Here is a 26,820-nt window from a genome sequence, read left to right as displayed (position 1 = left end):
CCAACATAGGCCTACTACCCAATGATGTCGCCTTTATTTAGGCCTACTACAGATCACCTGAATGGCCGATGTGAGCTTTCCACGCTCTGTAGGGCTGCAACCCAATCTCCAAATAAAACGCCATATCTCAAAGATAATTTGGTTAAAAGTAAAACCGTGCTAAAACGGGCAGAATCCTCCTGCCAACTCTCTTACTGCGTCTCTCGGTCCGAGTGGCTCTACACCTACTGCGGACTGGGCGAGAAGTGGATCGTATGTGTCTGGGCATGATTATGGTTATACCCACTGAGCGTCTGGGACCCACGCTTTTATAGGCTTTGCCTTGGGAGCCAAATGACGTCATAATGGCATTGACATGACGCAATAGCGTGAACCCTGGTAGAAATAATCACTCAGGGCTTTATGTAATGGTAATTTGGAATGTCAAGTCAATGAGCATTATGGGTAAAAAATACAAAACACAGCAGACTATAAAGTTGACAGAATGTAAGAAGACGACAGGCTTCTTTTGAGCCTAAAATGAAGAAAATTGGCACAAAATTGTAGTAGACCCTCCCGCAGCTTAGCGAAGGCTTAGTGTATTATATTATTGGTATTATGGTATGAACATACATTTGCTGTTTTACAAAATTAATTTTCACATTTAAAGATGTTAACAGAACAGTGGGTGCGTAGACAATAGACATTTCATCAAACTAACAGCTGTCTACCACCAAACACAGATTAAGGTATTGTTACATGAAACCTGATCATTGTGAGCTGGTTTCCTGGACCTAGATTAAACCTACTGCTGGACTAAAAAGCATGCTAAATGGATCTCCACTGAAAATGCATTTTACTCAGGAATTTTTGCTTTATTCGTCTTCATGCCTACAATATGACCGATTTAATAACTCAAATGGACAGATACATACCTTGTTACAGCTTTATTTGCACAATGTACAGAGGAAAAAAGATTGTTCTAGAAAATTGCGATTCAGTTTGACAGTGAAAAGGCTGTGTTAGTGTGTGTTAGTGGTTGTGACTGATATCGCTTGGCCTCTACCATTTCCTCCCAACAAGTTATTCGTTTTTCTATGGTGGATGATGACCTAAAACATCTTACATACAAACACACTATACCGTACTGCACACATTCAGCATACAACACTGTCTGCATACAGGTATCAAACAGTGATAAGGCATGTAAGTTGCTCTGGATAAGAGTATCTGGTAAATTACTCAAATATAAACGATACTGTCCGGGTGTCATTCAGGGCTAAATCCTAATTTAAGGTCTACATGTCAAAGTCTGATCTTTACACTAATCTCCAGTTTAGATTACTTAAATCTCATCTAAGCCAACATCAGAGTTATGAGCCAAGATATCAAGTCAGGATACAGCCTTCAGGAACCCTTGGATCTGAGATTCACATTCTGGTCTGTTGGGTTCTGTGTTCGCTCATCTACTGGTCCTTGAAATTGGCCTTTCTCTTCTCCACAAACGCTGTCATGCCCTCCTTACGGTCCTCCTGTGATAGGAAACACAATGTCAGTGAGTACACACAGAACACACACTTGAGAAATGGTGGCATGTACGACCAGATTATGCCAAAAGGAGCTTCCTAAGAAAACAGTTGATCTGAATAAGAGAATATCAGTAGATTGACTGACCGTGGCGAAGGTAGAGTGAAATAATCTCTTTTCCAGACGATTCCCTTCAGCCAGCGTCAGCTCGTAGGCTACACACCAACACACATTAGAACTTGCATTAATTAATACAACTAAAGCAATAAAAGACTAGGGAATTAGATATTTCAAACATTTACATATTTGATTCAAGTTCACAAAACATGAAATATCGAAACATCTCACATATCATTGTACGGTCAAATATGTAAAAATCAGATCAGCTCTCTAACCTGCGTTGACGGCCTCTTTAGCCATGGCAGACACGATCTTGGAGTTGGCAGCGATCTTCTCCCCACATTTAATAGCTTCTGACACCAATTGGTCTACTGGACAGATCTTACTCACCAGACCTAAGAGAGAGAGAGAGCATCGTAAGTGTGTGTATAATGTGAGGTTTGTGCGTGTTATGACTGTTTAGCCTCCTGTGTGTGCTTACGTGCAAGTTACCTGACCGTTTACCCTCCTGTGTGTGTCTGCGAGTTACCTGACCGTTTACCCTCCTTTGTGTGTATAATGTGAGGTTTGTGTGTGTGATACCTGACTGTTTAGCCTCCTGTGCTGTGATCCTGTCTCCAGTCAGTACCATCTCCATGGCGAGAGATTTCCCCACTGCCCTTGTCAGTCTCTGAGTACCACCAGCACCTACACACAGAGTACAGTTAATCTACAGACCAACAGACAGACTGAACTATTTTCAATCCACATTGATCAGGGATTATTATTATTTGTACCTGGGATTGTTCCCAAAAGGATCTCTGGCTGTCCAAACTGAGCCTTCTCTCCAGCAAAGATGATGTCACACATCATAGCAAGCTCACAGCCTCCCCCCAACTACAAAAAAATACATAGCGAGAGAGCAAGAGACACACAAGAGAGCACACACAGAAAGAATGTTAACACACACACACACTTTTGTCTCGGATCTGGGTCGTGTCTGATATAATTGCCACAGGTCTCAGTATGTGCAATTAAAATTGATTTACTGACTGGACCCATCCTCTTAATTTAATGTGTGAGGTGATGAGAAAACTGTGTGAGCTTGTTATCTGTGTCAGCGTATAGCATAGGCCGGCCAGGTCCAGCTGAAACTGGTTCCGGCCGTTCACCTCACGTGCGCTTGCTGCTGAAGAGAGAGAGAGCGCAAGAGAGAGGAGACTTGACCTAAGACCTTTTTCATTGAAGTAAAACTAAAGTTAGAGGAGAAGGAGTGTAGTGAAAAGAAGCCGACATGGGAATCCGTGGACAAGTTTTAATATCGTAGCGGACCAAGATGAGAAGAACGTTGAAGTGTTTTGATTCATTCTGTTGAGACATTTTTGTTGGCTAAATTAAAGTTTGAACTGTCTTTTTAATTTTGTGCTCCGTATTTAGGTTATACACTGAGTATACAAAACATTAAAAACATGATCCCTTATTGGTGTCACTTGTTAAATCCACTTCAAATCAGTGTAGATGAAGGGGAGGAGACAGGTCCTCTGTAGCTCAGCTGGTAGAGCACGGCGCTTGTAATGCCAGGGTAGTGGGTTCGATCCCCGGGACCACCCATACACAAAAATGTATGCACGCATGACTGTAAGTCACTTTGGATAAAAGCGTCTGCTAAATGGCATATTATTATTATTAACAACTGTGGGAAGCATTGGAGTCAACATGGGCTAGCATCCCTGTTGAACGCTTTCGACACCTTGTAGATTCCACGCCCCAACGAATTGAGGCTGTTCTGAGGGCAAAAGGGGGGAGATGCAACTCAATATTAGGAAGGTGTTCCTAATGTTTGGTATACAGTACTCAGTGTAAGTAGGCCTGTTGTAAAATACATCTTAACAACCCCATTTCTGTCATTTGTTGGGTACTTTAGGGACTCACCTTTGTTGGTAATTGCTGCAATATAGGCTGTTCAAAACTGTTATGAAGGTTTATACCAGTTCTTTAAATATGAAACAAGTGTTTCATTTTGGTGACATGTTCTTTGGCCAAATTAAAAGGGAATTTCACCCTGGCTCTGCCACAGCATACTGTCATTACTATATTAACATTACGATTTAATCATAAACATCCCAATTATCCAAACCACAAGCTAGAACTAGCACATTTAGATTTCACTGGTAGAATCAGGAAGTTTCGACTTCCTGTGTATTAATCTGCTCATTGTGAACCGGCATTCATAGCGAATGCAGATACTGCCAGCTAAGGTAGATGGGGCGTGCCCACAAACTTGGATGATTGCATTGTGTACTTCGAACGAACAACACACAGCAATCTCAGAACTTCTGTAGGCAAGATTTGTTTTGACAGTGTTCGTTTTCCACTAATGTTTGTAATAATGCATGTGGTGTTCTGTGCCTGGCTGTGCTAATTACAAACAAGCACGAAAATGAGTTACCTTTCACCGTTCTACCTACCAGAGATTTACCCTGATGCTGCCAGTGGCTTGCTGCTATCAAGAATGATGCGCCGTATGATGACCAAAGATTATCAGAGGGATTTTCAGGCTGAACTGATGGGGAATGCATTTCGACACTAGCTGAGAAGTGATGCGATACCATAGATTGTTTCCTTCACAACAAAATGAAAGATTCTCGATTAGATGTAACATAACATTAGCTACAGTTGAAGTCGGAAGTTTACATACACCTTAGCCAAATACATTTAAACTCAGTTTTTCACAATTCCTGACATTTAATCCTAGTAAAAAAAATCACCACTTTATTTTAAGAATGTGAAATGTCAGAATAATAGTAGAGAGAATTATTTTATTTCAGCTTTTATTTCTTTCATCACATTCCCAGTGGGTCAGAAGTTTACATACACTCAATTAGTATTTGGTAGCATTGCCTTTAAATTGTTTAATTTGGGTCAAACGTTTCGGGTAGCCTTCCACAAGCTTCCCACAATAAGTTGGGTGAATTTTGGCCCATTCAGCCCACTTAGTCAGGTTTGTAGGCCTCCTTGCTCGCACACACTTTTTCAGTTCTGCCCACAAACTTTCTATAGGATTGAGGTCAGGGCTTTGTGATGGCCACTCCAATACCTTGACTTTGTTGTCCTTAAGCCATTTTGCCACAACTTAAGCCATTTTGCCACAACTGGAAGGATGCTTGGGGTCATTGTCCATTTGGAAGACCCATTTGCGACCAAGCTTTAACTTCCTGACTGATGTCTTGAGATGTTGCTTCAATATATCCACATAATTTTCCTTCCTCATGATGCCATCTATTTTGTGAAGTGCACCAGTCCCTCCTGCAGCAAAGCACCCCCACAGCATGATGCTGCCACCCCCGTGCGTCACGGTTGGGATGGTGTTCTTCGGCTTGCAAGCCTTCCCCTTTTTCCTCCAAACATAACAATGGTCATTATGGCCAAACAGTTCTATTTTTGTTTCATCAGACCAGAGGACGTTTCTCCAAAAAGTACAATCTTTGTCCCCATGTGCAGTTGCAAACCGTAGTCTGGCTTTTTTATGGCGGTTTTGGAGCAGTGGCTTCTTCCTTGCTGAGCGGCCTTTCAGGTTATGTCGAAATAGGACTCGTTTTACTGTGGATATAGATACTTTTGTACCTGTTTCCTCCAGCATCTTCACAAGGTCCTTTGCTGTTGTTCTGGGATTGATTTGCACCAAAATACGTTCATCTCTAGGAGACAGAACTCGTCTCCTTCCTGAGCGGTATGACGGCTGCGTGGTCCCATGGTGTTTATACTTGCGTACTATTGTTTGTACAGATGAACGTGGTACCTTCAGGCGTTTGGAAATTGCTCCCAAGGATGAACCAGACTTGTGGAGGTCTACCATTTTTTTTTTGAGGTCTTGGCTGATTTATTTTGATTTTCCCATGATGTCAAGCAAAGAGGCACTGAGTTTGAAGGTAGGCTTGAAATACAAAGTGGAAAGAAACACACATATTTAGGCGAGGTGCTGGCTGACGGCGTAAAACACTTGAAAAAGAAAAGGAAAGCCGCACACTCTAGGAGCTCAGATGCAATAATTTAATATCCCAATAACCAACGTTGACAGACAAGCTGTCTTCATCAGGGTATTAGGATATTAAATTATTGCATCTGAGCTCCTAGAGTGTGCGGCTTTCCTTTTCTTTTTCAAGGCCTTGAAATACATCCACAGGTACAGCTCTTATCTAGAGCGACTTACAGGAGCAATTAGGGTTAAGTGCCTTGCTCAAGGGCACATCGACAGATTTTTCAGCTAGTCGGCTCGGGGATTAGAACCAGCGACCTTTCAGTTACTGGCACAACGCTCTTAACCACTAAGCTACCTGCCGCCCAATTAGCCTATCAGAAGCTTCTAAAGCCATGACATCATTTTCTGGAATTTTCCAAGCTGTTTAAAAAGGCACAGTCAACTTAGTGTATGTAAACTTCTGACCCACTGGAATTGTGATACAGTGAATTATACGTGAAATAATCTGTCTGTAAACAATTGTTGGAAAAATTACTTATGTCCTAACCGACTTGCCAAAACTATAGTTTGTTAACAAGAAATTTGTGGAGTGGTTGAAAAATGAGTTTTAATGACTCCAAACTAAGTGTATGTAAACTTCCGACTTCAACTGTATGTAGTGTGAGAAGTGACAGGAGGAAGCACAACCCTCCTGCTGATGTGTTCCTGTGAATTAACACTAGAACCACCTGGCCTTTCAGCATACAAGTACCCGCTAGAGAACATTGCCGGGCGTCTCCTTTAGCATATGCATCAGATGCATACCAACCCGCAAGGTGCGCAAACATGCTTGATAAATAGTGCATGAACTATTGTAAAGGATTAATTGCATGAAGGAATATTAATGGAAATATATAAATAAAAATAATAACAAGTTACTTGTTTAGATCGAGTCAAGGATATGTTTTGTATAATTCTACAAAGTCCTAGGAAAGACGAAGGCCTATAGCCGATAAAAACAAACATAGATTTGATTAGTAAGAGTTATAATAATTAATAAAGTCCAGTTACAGATTATTTTGACAAAGTAGAAACAAAAAAGATAATAATAATAATCATAATAATAATATAACCAGCCAGGTGCGCAGGTGAAATTATTTGCTGTACTCCTAAACAAAAGCCCCAGTGCATGTTGTAAAGGATTAATTGCGTAAAGAAATATTAATGACAAGATAAAAACAGTCATTTGTTAATGGTATCGGACACTGTATTGTGCCCTTATACCCGTGCCTTTAAACATTAATTAAACACGTCTTCTCTTTATGCTTCGGATCCACGGTCAGCACACAGCTTCGGGCTTTGTGTGAGCAAGCCCCACAAACAAAATCGGTTACACTGCACACAGTTTTCATGGGCCTTGTTTCGTGTGCACCTGCCGACTTGACATTGTGTCTTATTTTTTCTGAGTGGGAGCTGCGGTGCTTGGGGAAGAGGGAGAGCAGGACCTGCTGCCTTGGCGGCCTGCTTGGCGGCTCACGAAGCTCACATGCCAGATCCAGTGGGCTGCATGGTGCTGAGGATGCAAACATTTATTTATTTTACATCTGTACACCGTGAGTGTTGCTTTACCACGCTCCATCACTGATGTGGAGTACAGCTCCGCTGGTATGTTGTGTTGTGCAGAGGGGGGCAGCTCCCACCTTTGTTTGTTCACTGTTCCTAGCAGGCTAGTCTTCTTCGCAATCAACTTGTCTGCCAGGGAAATTGGTTGAATCTATCCCCAGATATGGAAAGCCATTGAGCATGTACTTGGTTTAAAAATCGGCGGCTATCCAAAACTTAACTGAAGTCACATGCACCATTATCGGTTTCTATCACCCATTCATCCATTGACGACAGAATAGCATACTCCAGGAAGAAGGCCAGGCACCACACGGTATTGTCTGTAAGACTAAAATAAATAAATAATACTCTATTGTACAGTTTGAACGACAGTTTAACTTTGCCAGCATAACATCAACATTAGGGTAGACTAGTTGAACATGCATACATGTGCACAGGGACAGAGTTTACATTTACAACAATATCTAGCATAATATAAATAAATATGGCATAACTCTCAACCTTTGCACAGTGACCCGACCATAGAAAATGTATACCTACAGCCATGTCTCTCGGGTATGCTTAGGCAAATATTTTTTAAATAGTAGAACCAGCTTCAGTTTTAGAGATTTACAACAGTAAATTGTTGTATTATTGTTTCTCACTGTTTGCTTGTCATCTTAGATAGCTTGCTGGATATACAATGCTTGTTATTTACATCTGTTTGGAATCCTATCTTGCGTCATGCCTATAATTTTGCGAGATTGAAATGCATCCACGGTCATCACTAATCATTTAGGCTCCCAAGTGGCGCAGCGGTCTAAGGCACTGCATCTCAGTGCTAGAGGCATCACTACAGACCCTGGTTCGATTCCAGGCTGTATCACAATCCGGCCGTGATTGGGAGTCCCATAGGGTGGCACACAATTGGCCCAGCGTTGTCCGAGTTTGGCCGGGGTAGGCCGTCATTGTAAATAAGAATTTGTTCTTAAACGACTTGCCTAGTTAAATAAAATAAAATAAAATACAAAAATCATAACCAATGTCAACCCTCATCAATTACACTATATGACCAAAAGTTTGTGGACACCTGCTCGTCGAACATCTCATTCCAAAATCATGGGCATTACTATGGAGTTGGTCCCCCCTTTGCTGCTATAACAGCCTCCACTCTTCTGGGAAGGCTTTCCACTAGATGTGGGAACATTGCTGCGGGGACTTGCTTCCATTCAGCCACAAGAGCATTAGTGAGGTTGGGCACTGATGTTGGGCGATTAGACCTGGCTCGCAGTAGGCGTTCCAATTCATCCCAAAGGTGTTCGATGGGGTCGAGGTCAGGGCTCTGTGCAGGCCAGTCAAGTTCTTCCACACCGATCTCGACAAACCATTTCTGTATGGACCTCGCTTTGTGCACGGGGGCACTGTCATGCTGAAACAGGAAAGGGCCTTCCCCAAACCGTTGCCACAAAGTTGGAAGCACAGAATTGTCCAGAATGTCATTGTATCGTTGAGATTTCCCTTCACTGGAACTAAGGGGCCTAGCTCAAACCATGAAAAACAGCCCCATACCATTATTCCTCCTCCACCAAACTTTACAGTTGGCACTATGCATTTGGGCAGGTAGCATTCTCCTGGCATCCACCAAACCCATATTCGTCCGTCGGACTGCCAGATGGTGAAGCGTGAATCATCACTCCAGAGAAAGCGTTTCCACTGATCCAGTCCAATGGCGGTGAACTTTATACCACTCCAGCCGATGCTTGGCATTGCGCATGGTGAACTTGAGCTTGTGTGCGGCTGCTCGGCAATGGAAACCCATTTCATGAAGCTCCCGACTAACAGTTATTGTGCTGATGTTGCTTCCAGAAGCAGTTTGGAACTCGGTAGTGAGTGTTGCAACCGAGAACAGACCATTTTTACGCGCCATGCGCCTCAGCACTCGGCGTTCCCGTTCTGTGAGCTTGTGTGGCCTACCACTTAGTGGCTGAGCCGTTGTCACTTCACAATAACAGCACTTACAGTTGACCGGGGCAGCTCTAGCAGGGCAGAAATTTGATGAACTGACTTGTTGGAAAGGAGGCATCCTATGACGGTACCACTGAGCTCATCAGTAAGGCCATTCTACTGCTAATGTTTGTCTATGGAGATTGCATGGCTGTGTGCTCGATTTTATTCACCTGTCAGCAACAGGATAGCCGAATCCATTAATTTGAAGGGGTGTCCACATACTTTTGTATATATAGTGTATGTTACATAACTAGCTAGTCAAATTATTTACAATTGCTGATGTTACACGTTTACTAACAAGTTACAAATGCGAGGCATGGCGCATGACAAGTTAGCAGGTGCCAGGCTAACTAGCTAGCCAACTCCATTAATGTGCTGTTTGCTGGTAAACCTAGCTTTAGGTGGCTGGTTGTAACGTTGCAGCTTGCTGTTTATTAGCCATATCTAAGACTAAAAAGAGAAGAATCAAGGTACAAAAGTTATTTGATTGTAAAACCTATTTTTTGTCATATATGGCTACCGTAATTGTTTAGCAAAGTTAGCAAACATAAAAATATATTTCTCCCCCACTGTAACACAGTAGTATGTTAGAGAGCAAGCCAGCAATACACAATATGGGTTTCAGTAGATAAACTAAAGTTAGATAGCTAGCTAGGTGGCAGGAAAAATAACTTAGCTAGGCACCGTATTTGTCATCTGGCCTCTTGGTGCTAGCTTCGGCTCATAGCTGAGCTTCTAACGTTAGCTAAATCCTCTTCGCTATGTTCCGGTTGAAACATGTATGGTTGAATGTCACCATGTAGCTAATAGATCCTCCATTGTCGAATTCGTGTTGATGAAAGGAATCACATGAACCCATTGCGTCTGGTCTGATCTTTCAGTTTTGCCCAAAGGACTGTTTTGTTAGTGTCAGTCTCCTTTAAAAAAAAGCCTGCCTTGGGGAAGGGACGGGGGCCAGAGCACGAAGCACCACCCAACACAAGGTGTAGTCTTTCAGAGACTGGAATTTGTATTTATTTAGCAATGAATCCGACAATAGGAACATTGGTGAATGACGTACAATGGCTCTATCGAACAAGGAGAACCATATCTACACGCACATAAATGTATAGTGCGATCAGTATAACAGAGCCTTCGCGAAATGCCACAAAGCAGGACTACATTCATTTATATTTAGATCACGCCCCCATCAATACACCAGAAGCAGTCATAGGGTGTATCGTTCAGCGCACGAAGCCCAGACCTGCCTTCCTCCTGGGCAATTATGTGGACATCTTTAAGTTCCAACTGTAAAGTTGTGTTTGCAACAATATAATAAATAGCTTTTTGTATTTTCCTTCAACAATGGCTTGACTTACTTTTTATATTAGAATAATGTGTTTTATTGTCACATACACCGAATAGGTGTTGTTTTACAGGGTCAGCCATACTAGTAAGAGCACAGACAGATTTTTCACGTTGTCGGCTCGGGTATTCAAACCAGCGACCATTCGGTTACTGGCCCAACGATCTAACCGCTAGGCTAGTTTAGAAACTTTTGTGAAGGTTTGGTGTGGAGAAGGCAGTGTGCCTCCCTCGGACTCCGACAGTTGAACTTGAGGTGAGGAAGAGTGTTTTAGTCCTACCAGTACTTCTACAATCTAACAATATAATGTTTATCTTTATAAAAAAATATTCTGATCGAAAATTTACAAATTAGCCTCCTTCTGCAAGCCTACAGTATATCTGTACAGCAGCAACAGCCTATCTGGCAAGGATAAAGAAATGCATGACGGTATAGGGGAACATGTTGCCGGCATCCATCCCTCTCTCTAGGGCTAGGCCTAAGTTTCTCTTCCTTTATATTACTTTTTTAAATAGGCCTATTAATATCATACAGTGGACGCATATAGGCCTATGCATGCAATGCTCTGGTGCATTTAGCCATCAAATCTCTTACAGCTGAATCTGGAAGTGGAAAATTACTGTTTTAGGAAAGTAAAAACCAATAAAACAATAGGCTAATGTTTTGAATATGCCACACATCGAAACAAGGAATATATATTTTTAATTTGTTATAGGTTGTTTTTAAGGACACGTAGGCCTAACTGTGGCTAATTTGGCCAATATCGCTCATTTATTGATGGCGCCAGGTCAGAGGTTTCTTTCTCTCTTTCTACTCTCGGATCTGAACGAGTCTCTCGGATCCGAATCGCCACAGGTCTGTTTGGGTCCGTTTTTCCACTGGACTTTTTGAAATGAGTATGAATGCCCTCAAGTCCATTCGGAATGGGTCTCCATAAAAAAAATATATATATATATATATATACACACACACACATACATACACACACAGTGGGGAGAACAAGTATTTGATACACTGCCGATTTTGCAGGTTTTCATACTTACAAAGCATGTAGAGGTCTGTAATTTTTATCATAGGTACACTTCAACTGTGAGAGATGGAATCTAAAACAAAAATCCAGAAAATCACATTGTATGATTTTTAAGTAATACATTTGCATTTTATTGCATGACATAAGTATTTGATCACCTACCAACCAGTAAGAATTTCGGCTCTCACAGACCTGTTAGTTTTTCTTTAAGAAGCCCTCCTGTTCTCCACTCATTACCTGTATTAACTGCACCTGTTTGAACTCGTTACCTGTATAAAAGACACCTGTCCACACACTCAATCAAACAGACTCCAACCTCTCCACAATGGCCAAGACCAGAGAGCTGTGTAAGGACATCAGGGATAAAATTGTAGACCTGCACAAGGCGGGGATGGGCTACAGGACAATAGGCAAGCAGCTTGGTGAGAAGGCAACAACTGTTGGCACAATTATTAGAAAATGGAAGAAGTTCAAGATGACGGTCAATCACCCTCGGTCTGGGTCTCCATGCAAGATCTCACCTCGTGGGGCATCAATGATCATGAGGAAGGTGAGGCATCAGCCCAGAACTACACGGCAGGACCTGGTCAATGACCTGAAGAGAGCTGGGACCACAGTCTCAAAGAAAACCATTAGTAACACACCACGCCGTCATGGATTAAAATCCTGCAGCGCACGCAAGGTCCCCCTGCTCAAGCCAGCGCATGTCCAGGCCCGTCTGAAGTTTTCCAATGACCATCTGGATGATCCAGAGGAGGAATGGGAGAAGGTCATGTGGTCTGATGAGACAAAAATAGAGCTTTTTGGTCTAAACTCCACTCGCCGTGTTTGGAGGAAGAAGAAGGATGAGTACAACCCCAAGAACACCATCCCAACCGTGAAGCATGGAGGTGGAAACATCATTCTTTGGGGATGCTTTTCTGCAAAGGGGACAGGATGACTGCACCGTATTGAGGGGAGGATGGATGGGGCCATGTATCGCGAGATCTTGGCCAACAACCTCCTTCCCTCAGTAAGAGCATTTAAGATGGGTCGTGGCTGGGTCTTCCAGCATGACAACGACCCCAAACACACAGCCAGGGCAACTAAGGAGTTGCTCCGTAAGAAGCATCTCAAGGTCCTGGAGTGGCCTAGCCAGTCTCCAGACCTGAACCCAATAGAAAATCTTTGGAGGGAGCTGAAAGTCCGTATTGCCCAGCGACAGCCCCGAAACCTGAAGGATCTGGAGAAGGTCTGTATGGAGGAGTGGGCCAAAATCCCTGCTGCAGTGTGTGCAAACCTGGTCAAGACCTACAGGAAACGTATGATCTCTGTAATTGCAAACAAAGGTTTCTGTACCAAATATTAAGTTCTGCTTTTCTGATGTATCAAATACTTATGTCATGCAATAAAATGCTAATTAACTACTTAAAAATCATACAATGTGATTTTCTGGATTTTTGTTTTAGATTCCGTCTCTCACAGTTGAAGTGTACCTATGATAAAAATTACAGACCTCTACATGCTTTGTAAGTAGGAATACCTGCAAAATTGGCAGTGTATCAAATACTTGTTCTCCCCACTGTATATGCATATCGGGTCCGGGTGGGAACGCCACCGGTCCATTCCGGAACGGGTCCAACCTTTTGGACCCGTGAAGACCTCTAGTGTATACTGTTATAACAGAGTACCTGTTGACTGAGGTGTGTGTTGGTGTGTGTGTACTCACAGCGAACCCGTTGACAGCAGCAATGACTGGTTTCTTGATGGTAGAGACTCTGTTCCAGTGAGCTAGGAAGTTCCCGGCATAACACTCCTGGAAGGTACGATTCTGCATCTCCTTAATGTCAGCCCCAGCTGAGACACACACATAGTTTTCAGGTGAAAGACACCAGATGTGTGCACACACTCATCTCTCTCTCCGTCTCGTTCACACACACATCCTCACCTGCGAAGGCCCTGTCGCTGCCGGTAAGGACGATGGCGCCCACTGTTCCGTCGGCCTCGAAAGCGTCCAGCGCTTTTCCCAGCTCCAGCATCAGCCCGTCACACAGAGCGTTCAGAGCCTTGGGGCGGTTCAACTGAATGTAGCCCACATCCTGATTCTCTCCCCGCTTTTCCACCAAGATGTACTCATATTGACCACCTACACACACACACACAATACATTAAGAGGATTACTCATTCAACGTGACCAAGGTGGCGTTCCAGGCTGACTCCATTGCAGTCTTGCTGTGTGCAGCAACGAGCAATCGTTGCATGCCATGTCATCGATGGTGCAGTCGGGCACCAGATTGAATAGGTTTTGATTCCCATCACATGATATGATAAGCTGATACGTTTAACACCTATGCAGCCATTGTGAGAACCGGCAGGCTACTGCAATATAGTCGGCCTGTAACGCAGAACAAGTTTTTGCTCCAACTACTACAGGTGGGATGACTCCGCAAGCCAGGTTAGTACAAACCTCATAACAAGGATGTGGACTGATATTCTTGAGGGTTAGTGGAATGACCAACACAGATTGCTATTATCGGGCAAACCAGTTTTGGTGATTTCTGGTATATCATCAAAATAAATCAATCACAGCATGTTTTTGGACTCATTCAGCAGTGTTTACCTGATTAATTACAATACTATTGGAAATTAACGTTGAAAGTGCAGTTTATATTCCTAAAATGTAAGTTAAAAATGATGTTGTTGCTGCTTCCTGTTGACAAGCCATTTTGATAAATAGCCCAAATCAATAACCAATATGCAGAAAGTATTTTATATATTGAAAACCTAAACTTGACATTTACCATTTACACATACATGTGCAACAATAGTAATCATATTACTTGTATTTTTTTTAACGAGCACTTTATAAACTGCACAATCACCAAACACCCTGTGGCAATAAATCTCTCATATCGATTAGGGGGAAATCAGGTTGTATGCGCTGTTGAAACTACCACAACCACAAAAACCACATTGAAACTAAAGAGATTTTAACATCACTGGTTAGAGGACAACCTGCAGAAAACATTTTGGAATGTTGCATTTTGATACGGAGGTCACCAAAACAGAAACGCAACACTGTTATCAATCACTCATATCGATTATCACGTTGAAATCAATAGCGCGAGATGGGGGAGATTAGGTTAAAACTTTCCTGTTAAAACGAACACAGCTCAAAAACCACACGGAATCTGAGAATAATGTGTACACCACTGGTTAGAGGTCAACTTGCAGAAGACACCTAGCTACATTTTGAAGTGTTGCATTTTGATTAAAGTGGGTCGCCAACATGGTAAGTGTAACTTTATTATTTTTAAAAAATCATTTCCATCGATATCACGTTGAAATCAATAGAACAGGAGGTTAATGTTTGGGATGTATGCGCTCTTTAAACTAACACTATTTAAAGGTTACACAGAATCTGATCATTTTTACATCACTGGTTATAGAAGAGAATTTGTTTCAGACAGTCGGACGGAGATTAAGGGAGGCTGCCGAAACAAATCAGTTGCTTTCTTCTTTAACTTCAACGAATCATCACCTCTCAGGAAGTTCTACATAGTGAAAGGGGATGGCTTTTATTTTACTAATAGCTTGACTGTCAAATCCGTGTATTTGTTTTTGGCCAGACTTTTATACAGAGAGTGCCACGAATTCTGTGCCATTTGAGTTTAAAAATTACAATGGCATTCTAGGTCCTGCGACTGACAGATGCGTATAACAATCACCTCGATCAGACGCCAAAGAAGATTCTAGGCAATGTTTGACTCACATGTCCCTCTCTCTTCGCTTTCTTTGCCCCTAAAGGAAGAGGACCCATTCCCGGGCAGCACGCCACCGGACGCAAGTTGAGAACAAGTATTGACACCCCGGACTCATGGCACTCTTTTTTGTTGTTCATTACCACAGGCGGTCCGAGGAGCCTCCACGCCGGACACCTAGTGACCCCCCCGTTACCTGAGAGGCCTTTCAGTTATATTTCTCCCCTCCCCGTTCCCCCCTACCTTTATTAAAATAAACAACTTGTGTTTGAGCGCCGCAAAACAGTCTCCCGCTGTCTTATTTTATTGTGAGTTTCACCTCTACAACTGAGGCGAAGGCTTTCAAAATGATGTTGGCTGCGGATCTGGTTCTGTACTGTAGGTGGCACCATGTACTCTTTTTAAAGGATGGGCCCCTATCTCTTAAAGGCCCTAGGATCCATGTGTACAGGGATGGTCAGCCAGTCACTGGAACGACAACCCAACTTGAGATGGGGGGAGGTTTTAGCAGGTGGAATATTGGAGGACAATTAAAGGTTTACTTAGCCACAGCTACAGTACGCTTAACAGTGCAAATATCATGGTACAGCTACAGTTGAAATCAGAAGTTTACATACACCTTAGCCAAATATATTTAAACTCAGTTTTTCACAATTCCTGACATTTAATCCTAGTAAAAATTCCCTGTCTTAGGTCAGTTAGGATCACCACTTTATTTTAAGAATGTGAAATGTCAGAATAATAGGAGAGAATGATTTATTTCAGCTTGTATTTATTTCATCACATTCCCAGTGGGTCAGAAGTTTACATACACTCAATTAGTATTTGGTAGCATTGCCTTTAAATTGTTTAACTTGGGTCAAACGTTTCAGGTAGCCTTCTACAAGCTTCCAACAATAAGTTGGGTGAATTTTGGCCCATTCCTCTAGACAGAGCTGGTGTAACTGAGTCAGGTTTGTAGGCCTCCTTGCTCGCACAAACTTTTTCAGTTCTGCCCACAAGTTTTCTATTGGATAGAGGTCAGTGCTTTGTGATGGCCACTCCAATACCTTGACTTTGTTGTTTTTAAGCCATTTTGCCACAACTTTGGAAGTATGCTTGGGGTCATTGTCCATTTGGAAGACCCATTTGCGACCAAGCTTTAACTTCCTGACTGATGTCTTGAGATGTTGCTTCAATATATCCACACAATTTTCGTTCCTCACGATGCCATGTATTTTGTGAAGTGCACCAGTCCCTCCTGCAGCAAAGCACCCCCACAGCATGATGCTGCCACCCCAGTGCTTCACGGTTGGGATGGTGTACTTCGGCTTGCAAGTAACCCCCTTTTTCCTCCAAACATAATGATGGTCATTATGGCCAAACAGTTCTATTTTTGTTTCATCAGACCAGAGGACAATTCTCTAAAAAGTACAATCTTTGTCCCCATGTGCAGTTGCAAACTGTAGCCTGGCTTTTTAATGGCGGTTTTGGAGCAGTGGCTTTTTCCTTGCTGAGCGGCTTTTCACGTTATGTCGATATAGGACTCGTTTTACTGTGGATATAGATACTTTTGTACCTGTTTCCTCCAGCATCTACACAAGGTCCTTTGCTGTTGTTCTGGGATTGATTTGCACTTTTTGCACCAAAGAACGTTCATCTCTAGGAGACAGAATGCGTCTCCTTCCTGAGCGGTATGACGGCTGCGTGGACCCATGGTGTTTATACTTGCGTACTATTGTTTGTACAGATGAACGTGGTACCTTCAGGCGTTTGGGAATTTCTCCCAAGGATGAACCAGACTTGTGAAGGTATACCATTTTTTTTTTAGGTCTTGGCTGATTTCTTTTGATTTTCCCATGATGTCAAGCAAAGAGGCATTGAGTTTGAAGGTCGGCCTTGAAATACATCCACAGGTACACCTCCAATTGACTCAAATGATGTCAATTAGCCTATCAGAAGCTTCTGAATTTTCTGGAATTTTCCAAGCTGTTTAAAGGCACAGTCAACTTAGTGTACGTAAACTTCTGACCCACTGGAATTGTGATAGTGAATTATAAGTGAAATAATCTGTCTGTAAACAATTGTTGGATTTTGTGTAAGAAACACTCTGGCTTTACGTTTAAAGGGAAACAACTCTTCATTACAATTAGTTTGTGATGCCCCTGCACAGACTTTCATCAAAGGCATCAAGTCACACACGGGCTATGCTGGGTGTGATAAATGTACAGGATATGGTTTGCATTTTCAAGGTAGGATGAGACTAATTGTGTCCTAAGAACTGATATAATTTTTAATGCACAGTCAGATGAGGAACATCACAAGGAGACAGCCCCACTAACCAAACTTAGTTTTGGTATGGTAACAGCATTTCCCCATGACTACATGCACCTTGTATGTCTTGGAGTGACAAGAAAACTGTTAGAGCTATGGAGTGGCAGCACTGGTCCACTTCAATGCCGGTTATCATCTCAGAGGGTTACTCAGTTGTCTCAGAATCTACTTTCTCTAAAAAGCTATACTCCCTGTGAGTTTGCAAGAAAGCCTAGGGCTGTTGCTGAAAGACACAGGTGGAAGGCTACTGAATTCAGACAGTTTTGTTATACACTGGGCCAGTTGTGCTGTACAATGTTTTGTGTGCACCGGTGTACAATAGTTTCATACTCCTTTCAGTTGCAATATCAATTCTTGCTAGTCCTTCCCTATGTGTTCAGATGTGTGACTTCGCTAAAACTTTGCTGGTGTCTTTTGTAGAGCACTTTGGCCAGATCTATGGGGATAAGAATTTGGTATGCAATGTACATGACCTTATACATCTAAGTGATGATGTGAAACAGCACGGTCACCTTGATACCATCTCGGGTTTTCCTTTCGTAAACTTCTTAGGTCAAATTTTAAAAAGACACACTTTCCTGTGGCACAAGTTATAAGACGGATATCAGAGTTGGAACATATGACCTCTGATGGTTGTAGTGACATTTCTTACCCTAAAGTGAAAGAAAAATCACAATGATGGTCCTATTCCACAACGTTACCTGTCCAGTCAGTGAATACAAGGAAATATATCTATCCAAATTCTGCATCAAGGTTGTCACTGGTGACAATTGCATCAAAAGAAATGACAGTATAGGTTTTCGTTAGAAATATAATTTTGATTAAAGGGATGTGGTATATAATTAGTTAACTTCTGTCACAGACTGTTTTGACTACCTAGTTAAATCATCATAGTTGGGAGTCTTCCTTCTGTCAGATATGTCTTTGAATCTGAAATGTGTCAAGGTAGATGAAAGCCTTCTAAAGTATGTGCTCTTGCCATTTAAAAACAAATGTGGGTATGCTGCTTCTTCATTTGGTTGAACAAGCTTGTAGCGACTAGCTCTTAGGAAACTTTGCTGTATTATAAAAAAAAAAAAATGTATTTCTTCTTTACATTATTAGCTCAGAAAGTGTTTTGTATCATTACATACAGCCGGGAAAAACTATTGGACATCAGAGCGGCGGTAACTCACCAGCATTACGACCAGGAATATGACTTTCCCGAAGCAGATTCTTTGCGGCTGACCCAAAGTATCGCCGGCGGAGGAGAGGCACTCGGAGTGGCCTGCTGGTTCGACTTAGGAGGCGCGCACACCACCCACCGCTTCCAAGTATACTACTCGCTAATGTTCAGTCTTTGGATAACAAGGTCGACGAGCTCAGGGCAAGGATTTCTTTCCAGAGAGACATCAAGGCCTGTAACATACTTTGTTTCACGTAAACATGGCTCTCTGGGGATATTCTGTTCGAAATCTGTCCAGCCAGATGGGTTCTCAGTTCATTGCGCAGACAGAAATAAATATCTCTCCGGGAAGCAGAAGGGCGGAGGTGTGTGTTTCATGATTAACGACTCATGGTGTAATTGTAGTAACATACAGGAACTCAAGTCCTTTTGTTCACCCGAGAATATCTCACAATCAAATGCCGACCGTATTATCTCCCAAGATAATTTTCTTCGGTTATAGTCACGGCCGTGTATATCCCCCCCTCAAGCCGATACCACGACGGCCCTCAAAGAACTTCACTGGACTTTATGCAAACTGGAAACCACATATCCTGAGGCTGCATTTATTGTAGCCGGGGATTTTAACAAGCAAATTTGAGGACTAGGCTGCCGAAGTTCTATCAACATATCGACTGTTGTACTCGGGCTGCTAAAATCCTCTACCATTGCTATTTGAACTTCCGGGATGGTTATAAGGCCCTCCCCCGCCCTCCTTTCGGCAAATCTGACCACAACTCCATTTTGCTCCTCCCTTCCTATAGGCAGAAACTCAAACAGGAAGTACCTGTTCTAAGGACTATTCAACGCTGGTCTGACCAATCGGAATCCACGCTTCAAGATTGTTTTGATCAAGCGGACTGGGATATGTTCCGGGTAGCTTGCAAAAATAATTTAGACGAATACACTGAAACGGTGACTGAGTTTATCAGGAAGTGTATAGGTGATGATGTGCCCACTGTGACTATTAAAAAACCTACCCTAACCAGAAACCGTGGATAGACGCGCAAAACTGAAAGCGCCAACCACTGCATTTACCCATGGCAAGGTGACTGGGAATATGGCAGAATACAAACAGTGTAGCTACTTACTCCGCAAGGCAATTAAACTGGCAAAACATTAGTATAGAGACAAAGTGGAGTTGCAATTCAACGGATCAGACACGAGACGTATGTGGCAGGGTCTACAGACAATCACAGACTACAAAAAGAAAACCAGACATGTCGCCGACACCGATGTCTCGCTTCCAGACAAGCTAAACACCTTCTTCGCCCACTTTGAGGATAACACATTGCCACCGACTAGGCCCATTACCAAGGACTGGGGCCTCTCCTTCTCCATGGCCGACGTGAGTAAGACATTTAAGCATATTAACCCCCGCAAGGCTGCCGGCCCAGATGACATCCCTAGCCGCGTCCTCAGAGCATGCGCAGACCAGCTGGCTGGTGTGTTTACGGACATATTCAATATCTCCCTTTCCCAGTCTGCTGTTCCCACATGCTTCAAGATGGCCACCATTGTTCCTGTACCCAAGAAAGCAAAGGTAACTGAACTAAATGACTATCGCCCCGTAGCACTCACCTCTGTCATCATGAAGTGCTTTGAGAGACTAGTCAAGGATCATATCACCTCTACCTTACCCTAGACCCACTTCAATTTGCTTACCGCCCCAATAGATCCACAGACGATGCAATCGCCATCACACTGCCCTATCCCATATGGACAAGAGGAATACCTATGTAAGAATGTTGTTCATTGACTATAGCTCAGCATTCAACACCATAGTACCCTCCAAGCTCATCAAAGCTCGAGGCCCTGGGTCTGAACCCCACCTTGTGCATCTGGGTCCTGGACGTCCTGACGGGCCGCCCCCAGGTGGTGAAGGCAGGAAACAACATCTCCACTTCGCTGATCCTCAACACTGGGGCCCCACAAGGGTGCGTGCTCAGCCCCCTCCTGTACTCCCTGTTCACCCATGACTGCGTGGCCAAGCACGCCTCCATCTCAATCATCAAGTTTGCAGACGACACAACAGTAGTAGGCTTGATTACCAACAATGACGAGACAGCCTACAGGGAGGAGGTGAGGGCTCTGGGAGTGTGGTGCCAGGAAAATAACCTCTCATTCAACATCAACAAAACAAAGGAGATGATCGTGGACTTCAGGAAACAGCAGAGGGTGCACCCCCCTATCCACATTGACGGGACCGCAGTGGAGAAGGTGGAAAGCCTCAAGTTCCTTGGCTTACACATCACTGACAAACTGAAATGGTCCACCCACACAGACAGTGTGGTGAAGAAGGCGCAACAGAGCCTCTTCAACCTCAGGAAGCTGAAGGAATTTGTCTTGGCACCTAAAACCCTCACAACCTTTAACAGATGCACAATTGAGAGCATCCTGTTGGGCTGTATCACCGCCTGGTGTGGCAACTGCACTGCCCGCAACCGCAGGGCTCTCCAGAGGGTGGTGCGGTCTGCCGAACGCATTACCGGGGGCAAACTACCTGCCCTCCAGGACACCTACAGCACCCGATGTCACAGGAAGGCCAAAAAGATAATCAAGGACATCAACCACCCGAGCCACTGCCTGTTCACCCCGTTATCATCCAGAAGGCGAGGTTAGTACAGGTGCATCAAAGCTGGGACCAAGAGAATGAAAAACAGCTTCTATCTCAAGGCCATCGACTGTTAAATAGTCATCACTAGCACATTAGATGCTGCTGCTGCATATTGAAATCACTGGCCACTTTAAGAAATGGAACACTAGTCACTTTGATAATGTTTACATATCTTGAACTACTCATCTCATATGTATATAATGTATTCTATTCTATAATATTCTACTGTATCTTAGTCCATGCTGCTCTGTCATTGCTTGTCCATATATGTATATATTCTTAAATTCCATTCCTTATTTGTGTGTATTAGGTATATGTTGTGAAATTGTTAGATATTACAGCACTGTCGGAGCTAGAAGCACAAGCATTTCGCTACACCCGCAATAACATCTGCTAAACACGTGTATGTGACAAATAAAATTGGATTGGATTTGGTTAACAGCTGCAATCTAACAGATATTGCCAGACACTTGATTGTATTTTACAAACATAATATATAAATCTGCTGCATTTTGGTTGGATGCCAGAGCTGAGAAATTGTTTTCTTGTAACATCAGTATGTAAATGCTTGTATAAAAATTGTGAAATATAAGTATTTGAATTATTCTAAATACAAATGTGTCTTTTAAAGTGCATGAATTTGTGTCTAAACTAATGAGCACTACATCATTCATATCATATTGGAATATTAAGTAATATACATATACACTACAAACCTGTGATCATACATAAGTCACCAACTAGCATGGAAAAGTAAAGCATGTCTACAAAAATAACCATGACACAACTACACAATCTAGTGGGCTAAATGTGGGACATTCGGAATCAGTGAGGGTCAGCGGTTACAATCAACACCACAGCCTGCGTTTGGCTGGTCAGCAGAGCTAGTCCTCTTTGAGAGTCTTACTTTCAATACTATAAATGATGCACATTCATTCTCAATTTACACAGCATGTTTCACATCGTGGACTTTATACCCGTGAAGAAGGAGATCGAAGTTGTGCCTTCATCATGGGTCCAGGATGGCATGAACTACTGGCCCCCTTATACCTCCACAGAACGCTGCACGAGGGCAGTGAAACGTCAAGAAGCACCTGACCAAACATGGGGTTTGTTTGATGTGAACATCAGGTACACTAGAGGTGAGTTAATGTTATATTTGCAGTCAACTATTTATAACTGACATCAACCTCCTGAGACAACAATATGTATCTGCAATCTAAACACAATACATTAATATTCCCTTACAGACACATATGAAGAGGCTCGCCGTAAGCTTCCTATGGCTGTGGTCCAATCTGATCTTCAGACTGAGGAGGAGGATGACCGCCCCGCATATATGAAGAGAAAAGGAAGGTATAACAACTAACAAATATGCATTTTTATTTTTTTACTCTCTCAGTGGTGGCCTAAATATCCAACATATGTTTACTTCACTGGTCGTTCTTATGAGTTCAAGAACCTTATATTTTTAACACCAGGGGCACAAATACGCAAATATTCAGTGCCACTGAAAGTGAGGATGTAGGAAAAGTTTCCATGCAAGGGCCAGTCAAACACCTCTAAGGGTTTGCCACCTGCACCAGTTATCAGACCTCCAGAGGACAGAAGAGAGACACCTGGGAATTCTGATAGGCCAACAAGGATTGAGCCAAACATTCAACAGCCAGTGTGTGATCGTAAGTGTTACATGTAAGGTACATATTGTGGCCCCCACCAACATCAAAGTTGCCCACCCCTGATCTATAATGTGATTGTGTTGATTATGTTGTTTATATTTATCTTTATTATCTTTTATAACTTTAACTACTGAAAGGATGTGAGGGATAAAACACAACTGTGTTCTGTTTTGTATTTTTTCAGCAATTCTTCATGAGATCCTAACCTCCATAGAAATGATTAAGCAACAGCAAAAGCAGATTTTGCCTCAGCTGCAACAGCTCCAGGCGAACAGATCAACCCTTGATGAGGTTTCAGATTTGACAGACCTTCAACTTCCAATGTCCTCGCTGGAAGACTTGAGGAGAGTTGAGGGCCAACTTTCAGATCAAGACTTAAAAAATAACCTTGTATGACAAGATATCATTATCTTGTCATACAATAACTCTACCCACATGTACATACTACCTCAACTACCTCCACTAGCCGGTGCCCCCGCACATTGACTCTGCAACGGTACCCCCCTGTATATATAGCCTCCCTACTGTCACTTTATTTGACTTCTGCTCTTTTTTTTCTCAACACTTTTTTTGTTGTTGTTTTATTTTTTTTTATTTTTTTTGTTAAAAATAAATGCACTGTTGGTTAAGGGCTGTAAGTAAGCATTTCACTGTAATGTCTGCACCTGTTGTATTCGGCGCATGTGACCAATAACATTTGATTTGATTTGATCATTACATGCATTGCTGAAAGGTAATCAACCAAGCCACAACCTGACCCAGAGTACCATTCCAGCTTTCTTCAAATTAGTATTATATTCATCATATACGTCGCTGCGTGGCAGACATTCTGAAGTTCCTGATGTGGAGATAGAAAAATACCATAAAACGATCGATGCAGCTAGCCCCTGACAGAGCTGGAGGGAGAAAAGGGAGAGAGCGAGTGAGAAGTGACCAGACCTTGGAGGAGTGATGGAGAAAACGGAATGCCTACCAGAGTTTAAATTGAAAGAAAGCTTAAATAGACAAAATCAAACTACTTCATTGTTTCTGTGATCAAAAAAATTAATTTAAATTAAATTCTTTAAGAGTCCTGTTTAAGTAGTATTTTAGTATTTTGATACTTTGTGCTTAGGCAAATGATCAGCATTAAAAACTGTGTGGATGGGTATCATTTGTATGTATAAAATGTATAATAGTAATATTTAAAATGACTAAAATCGGGAATTTTTTTTATACATTTCTTTAAATTTGCATCGGGGCCGCTTCTGGGGGGATTCTGGTAAGATGCCGGCAAAGTCGGCTGAATTCCGGTTGACGGAAACGGCCAGATGTACTTGGTAAACGAGCGTAAGTGACGGCCGGGCGCCCAGAGTAGGCAACGACATTGGGATTTTAAGCCACGCCTCGCCGTGTGTATCTATCGGCAAGACTGTCAGTCAGATTCAGTAGGCAGTCAGATCTGACACAGGAAAGCCAAGTGCATCCACTTATATCAGTTCATTACAAAACGTATATTCGATCAAATAAGCCTCACCTAATTTGACACCCATACATAAAAGGGTTTATCTCACGCTGACAGATTTTAGGGCGGGGTAAATCCTCTGGTTTCTCCTCTTCCTCTTTGTCAATCTGAAACAGTTAGTGCTATCTATCCTTGGGATGTCCCTACCCTAAACCCTAACCTTAAAGGTATACTTCGGGATTTTGGCAATAATGCCCTTTATCTACTTCCCCGAAGGCAGATTAACTTGTGGATACTATTTTTGTGTATCTGTGTCCAGTATGAAGGAAGTTAGAGGTCGTTTTGCGAGCCAATGCTATCTAGCATTAGCGCAATGACTTAATACTGGACACTGAGACTGAGACATAAAAATGGAATCCACCAGTTCATCTGCCTTTGCCAAAATCCCGTAGTAATGACTTGGCAGTTGTGCTAGCACTAGTTAGAAACTTCCTTCAAATTGCACGCAGACATAAAAATGGTATCCACGAGTTCATCTGACTCTTGGGAAGTAGAATCCTGAAATGTATACACTCACTAACTGTAAATCGCTCGGGATAAGAGCTTCTGCTAAATGACGTAAATGTAATATCACTTTAACCATACCCAGGGACGTCCCAAGGATTCCGAGTAGCAAGGACCCATCTGCAAAACATCTAGCGTCGCACATGTAATGACGTAACTAGCTCCATGACTTTGTGGTAGAGGCACTATTAAAAAATAAAGGCACTGCAAACGGCAATGCTTTTCTAAAATGAAATTAGCAGTAACCTCTTACCTGCACTGTATTGACGAGCGACAGAGAGAGTGGAGGAGAGAGCTCCTGGTTTCAAGAGCAGTGCTGCGGTTCTGCAGAACAGGGCCATTTCAAAGACGAAGTTGCTGGCGCTGCTAGCCACAAAAATGTGTCACAACAACACGAGCTCTGAGCACCCCACTGCAACGCACTATTGACGCGTGACCCGGAAACGGATAATTGGTCGAGGAGCGTCAACACAGATTAGCCATTAGTAGCCGCTCTAAAAATGAAAAGATACAACAGGCACAAAGGTTTTCACTAGTTACCGCAGCCACAAAGTCAGAATTGGTTAAAAAAATTCATGAAAATAAAAATTAGCTTTTTGGTCTTCATTTAAGGTTAGGAATAGGCATAAAGTTAGCAGTGTGGTTAGGTTTAAAATAAAATATTAAGAAGATAAATAGTAGAAATGGGCGGGGTTTATCACGTTGTGGCTGTGGTAACTAGTGACGACCAGGCACAACTCCGATATAAAGTGTTTTTTTTCTAAAAGTTGCCGGGATGTCACGTGTCCTACTTATATCAGTACTCGTAACAGCCTAATCATTACGAAACGTATATTCGATCAAATAAGCCACACGTAGCAAATAAGCCATTACATTTTTTGTTAACCAAATTCGACACTCTCTCATTGACCTCCATACAAAAACGTCCTGCTTTGTGGGCAGAAAAAATGCCACCTGCTGGAGAAGACAGATTTTGGGCCCAGTTATCCATATATTTTCTGTAGTTGGAGATATTTATGGGTGTATTAATTGAATGGTCTTTATTGTTTGGAGGTTCAGGACAACCGTGTGCTTTGAAGTGGTCCATGGTGGTAGTCAAGGCTGACTAGAGGAAGAGAAGATAGAAAAGTGGAATGATCTCCATAGGGTCACAATAGTGTGCCTCGTGCAATAACACTATGCTCTGAGGACTGATATGGACACACAAATCAAATGTAATTTTATTTGTCACAGGCAGTGGCGTCCCTTCATTCATGTTTTGAGACCCACCTGTTTAGCAAAACAATCTTTAAAAAAAAGTATATAATAATTAATAAATTGGCCTGTTTTGCATGTTATTTTGGCATTATTTCGTGTTACATATCAGTTTGCAAACAATGTAAAAAATAAATAAAATAATTCATTGAGTTAATGAACCTGCATACAAACATGGTTTCTTTCTTGAGTAAGGCAGCTCCAAAATGCAGGTGTTTCAGCCTAGTTCAGTGCTTTCTGTGGGGGAGGGGCAGCCAACGAAAGCACAGAGCGTAGGCTTTGGTAATCTTCTCTAGTTGCGCCATGATTGGCTCAGTGTTCTGTCACTCATGGGGTCATTACATCACCGCAGAATCTACAGGGTGAGCTACACAGTTCATGCCCCCTTGGGTGCTGCCATAGATTAATATTAGAAGTGCCCATCCAAGTAGGCTCAAGGTCATTGGCCACAGATAAAA

At 42.5% G+C, this 26,820-nt stretch overlaps 1 protein-coding gene across 1 annotated transcript; it reads right to left on the bottom strand.

Annotated features, from left to right (window-relative positions):
* Positions 1-911: 911 nt before the first annotated feature.
* echs1 (enoyl CoA hydratase, short chain, 1, mitochondrial) lies at positions 912-25,591 on the bottom strand. Its single transcript, XM_041866223.2, has 8 exons — positions 25,362-25,591; positions 13,475-13,672; positions 13,256-13,383; positions 2,403-2,502; positions 2,209-2,313; positions 1,902-2,021; positions 1,654-1,721; positions 912-1,511 (listed from the first exon to the last, which is right to left on the bottom strand). Exons 1-8 carry the CDS (start codon positions 25,447-25,449, stop codon positions 1,446-1,448), a joined length of 873 nt encoding a protein of 290 aa, XP_041722157.1. The 5' UTR covers positions 25,450-25,591; the 3' UTR covers positions 912-1,445.
* Positions 25,592-26,820: the final 1,229 nt, after the last annotated feature.

The sequence above is a fragment of the Coregonus clupeaformis genome, chromosome 27 (assembly GCF_020615455.1).
Source record: "Coregonus clupeaformis isolate EN_2021a chromosome 27, ASM2061545v1, whole genome shotgun sequence".
Classification (NCBI taxonomy): Eukaryota; Metazoa; Chordata; class Actinopteri; order Salmoniformes; family Salmonidae; genus Coregonus; species Coregonus clupeaformis.
This window is presented reverse-complemented; position numbering and strand designations above follow the sequence as displayed.

Coding starts and splice junctions, on each gene's coding strand:
- echs1 (XM_041866223.2), bottom strand. CDS start 25,449: ATGGCCCTGTTCTGCAGAACCGCAGCACTGCTCTTGAAACCAGGAGCT. Junction 2,314..2,402: donor CCTTTTGGGAACAATCCCAG/GTACAAATAATA, acceptor CTCTGTGTGTAG/GTGCTGGTGGTACTCAGAGA. Junction 1,722..1,901: donor TAAAGAGGCCGTCAACGCAG/GTTAGAGAGCTG, acceptor GTTGGTGTGTAG/CCTACGAGCTGACGCTGGCT.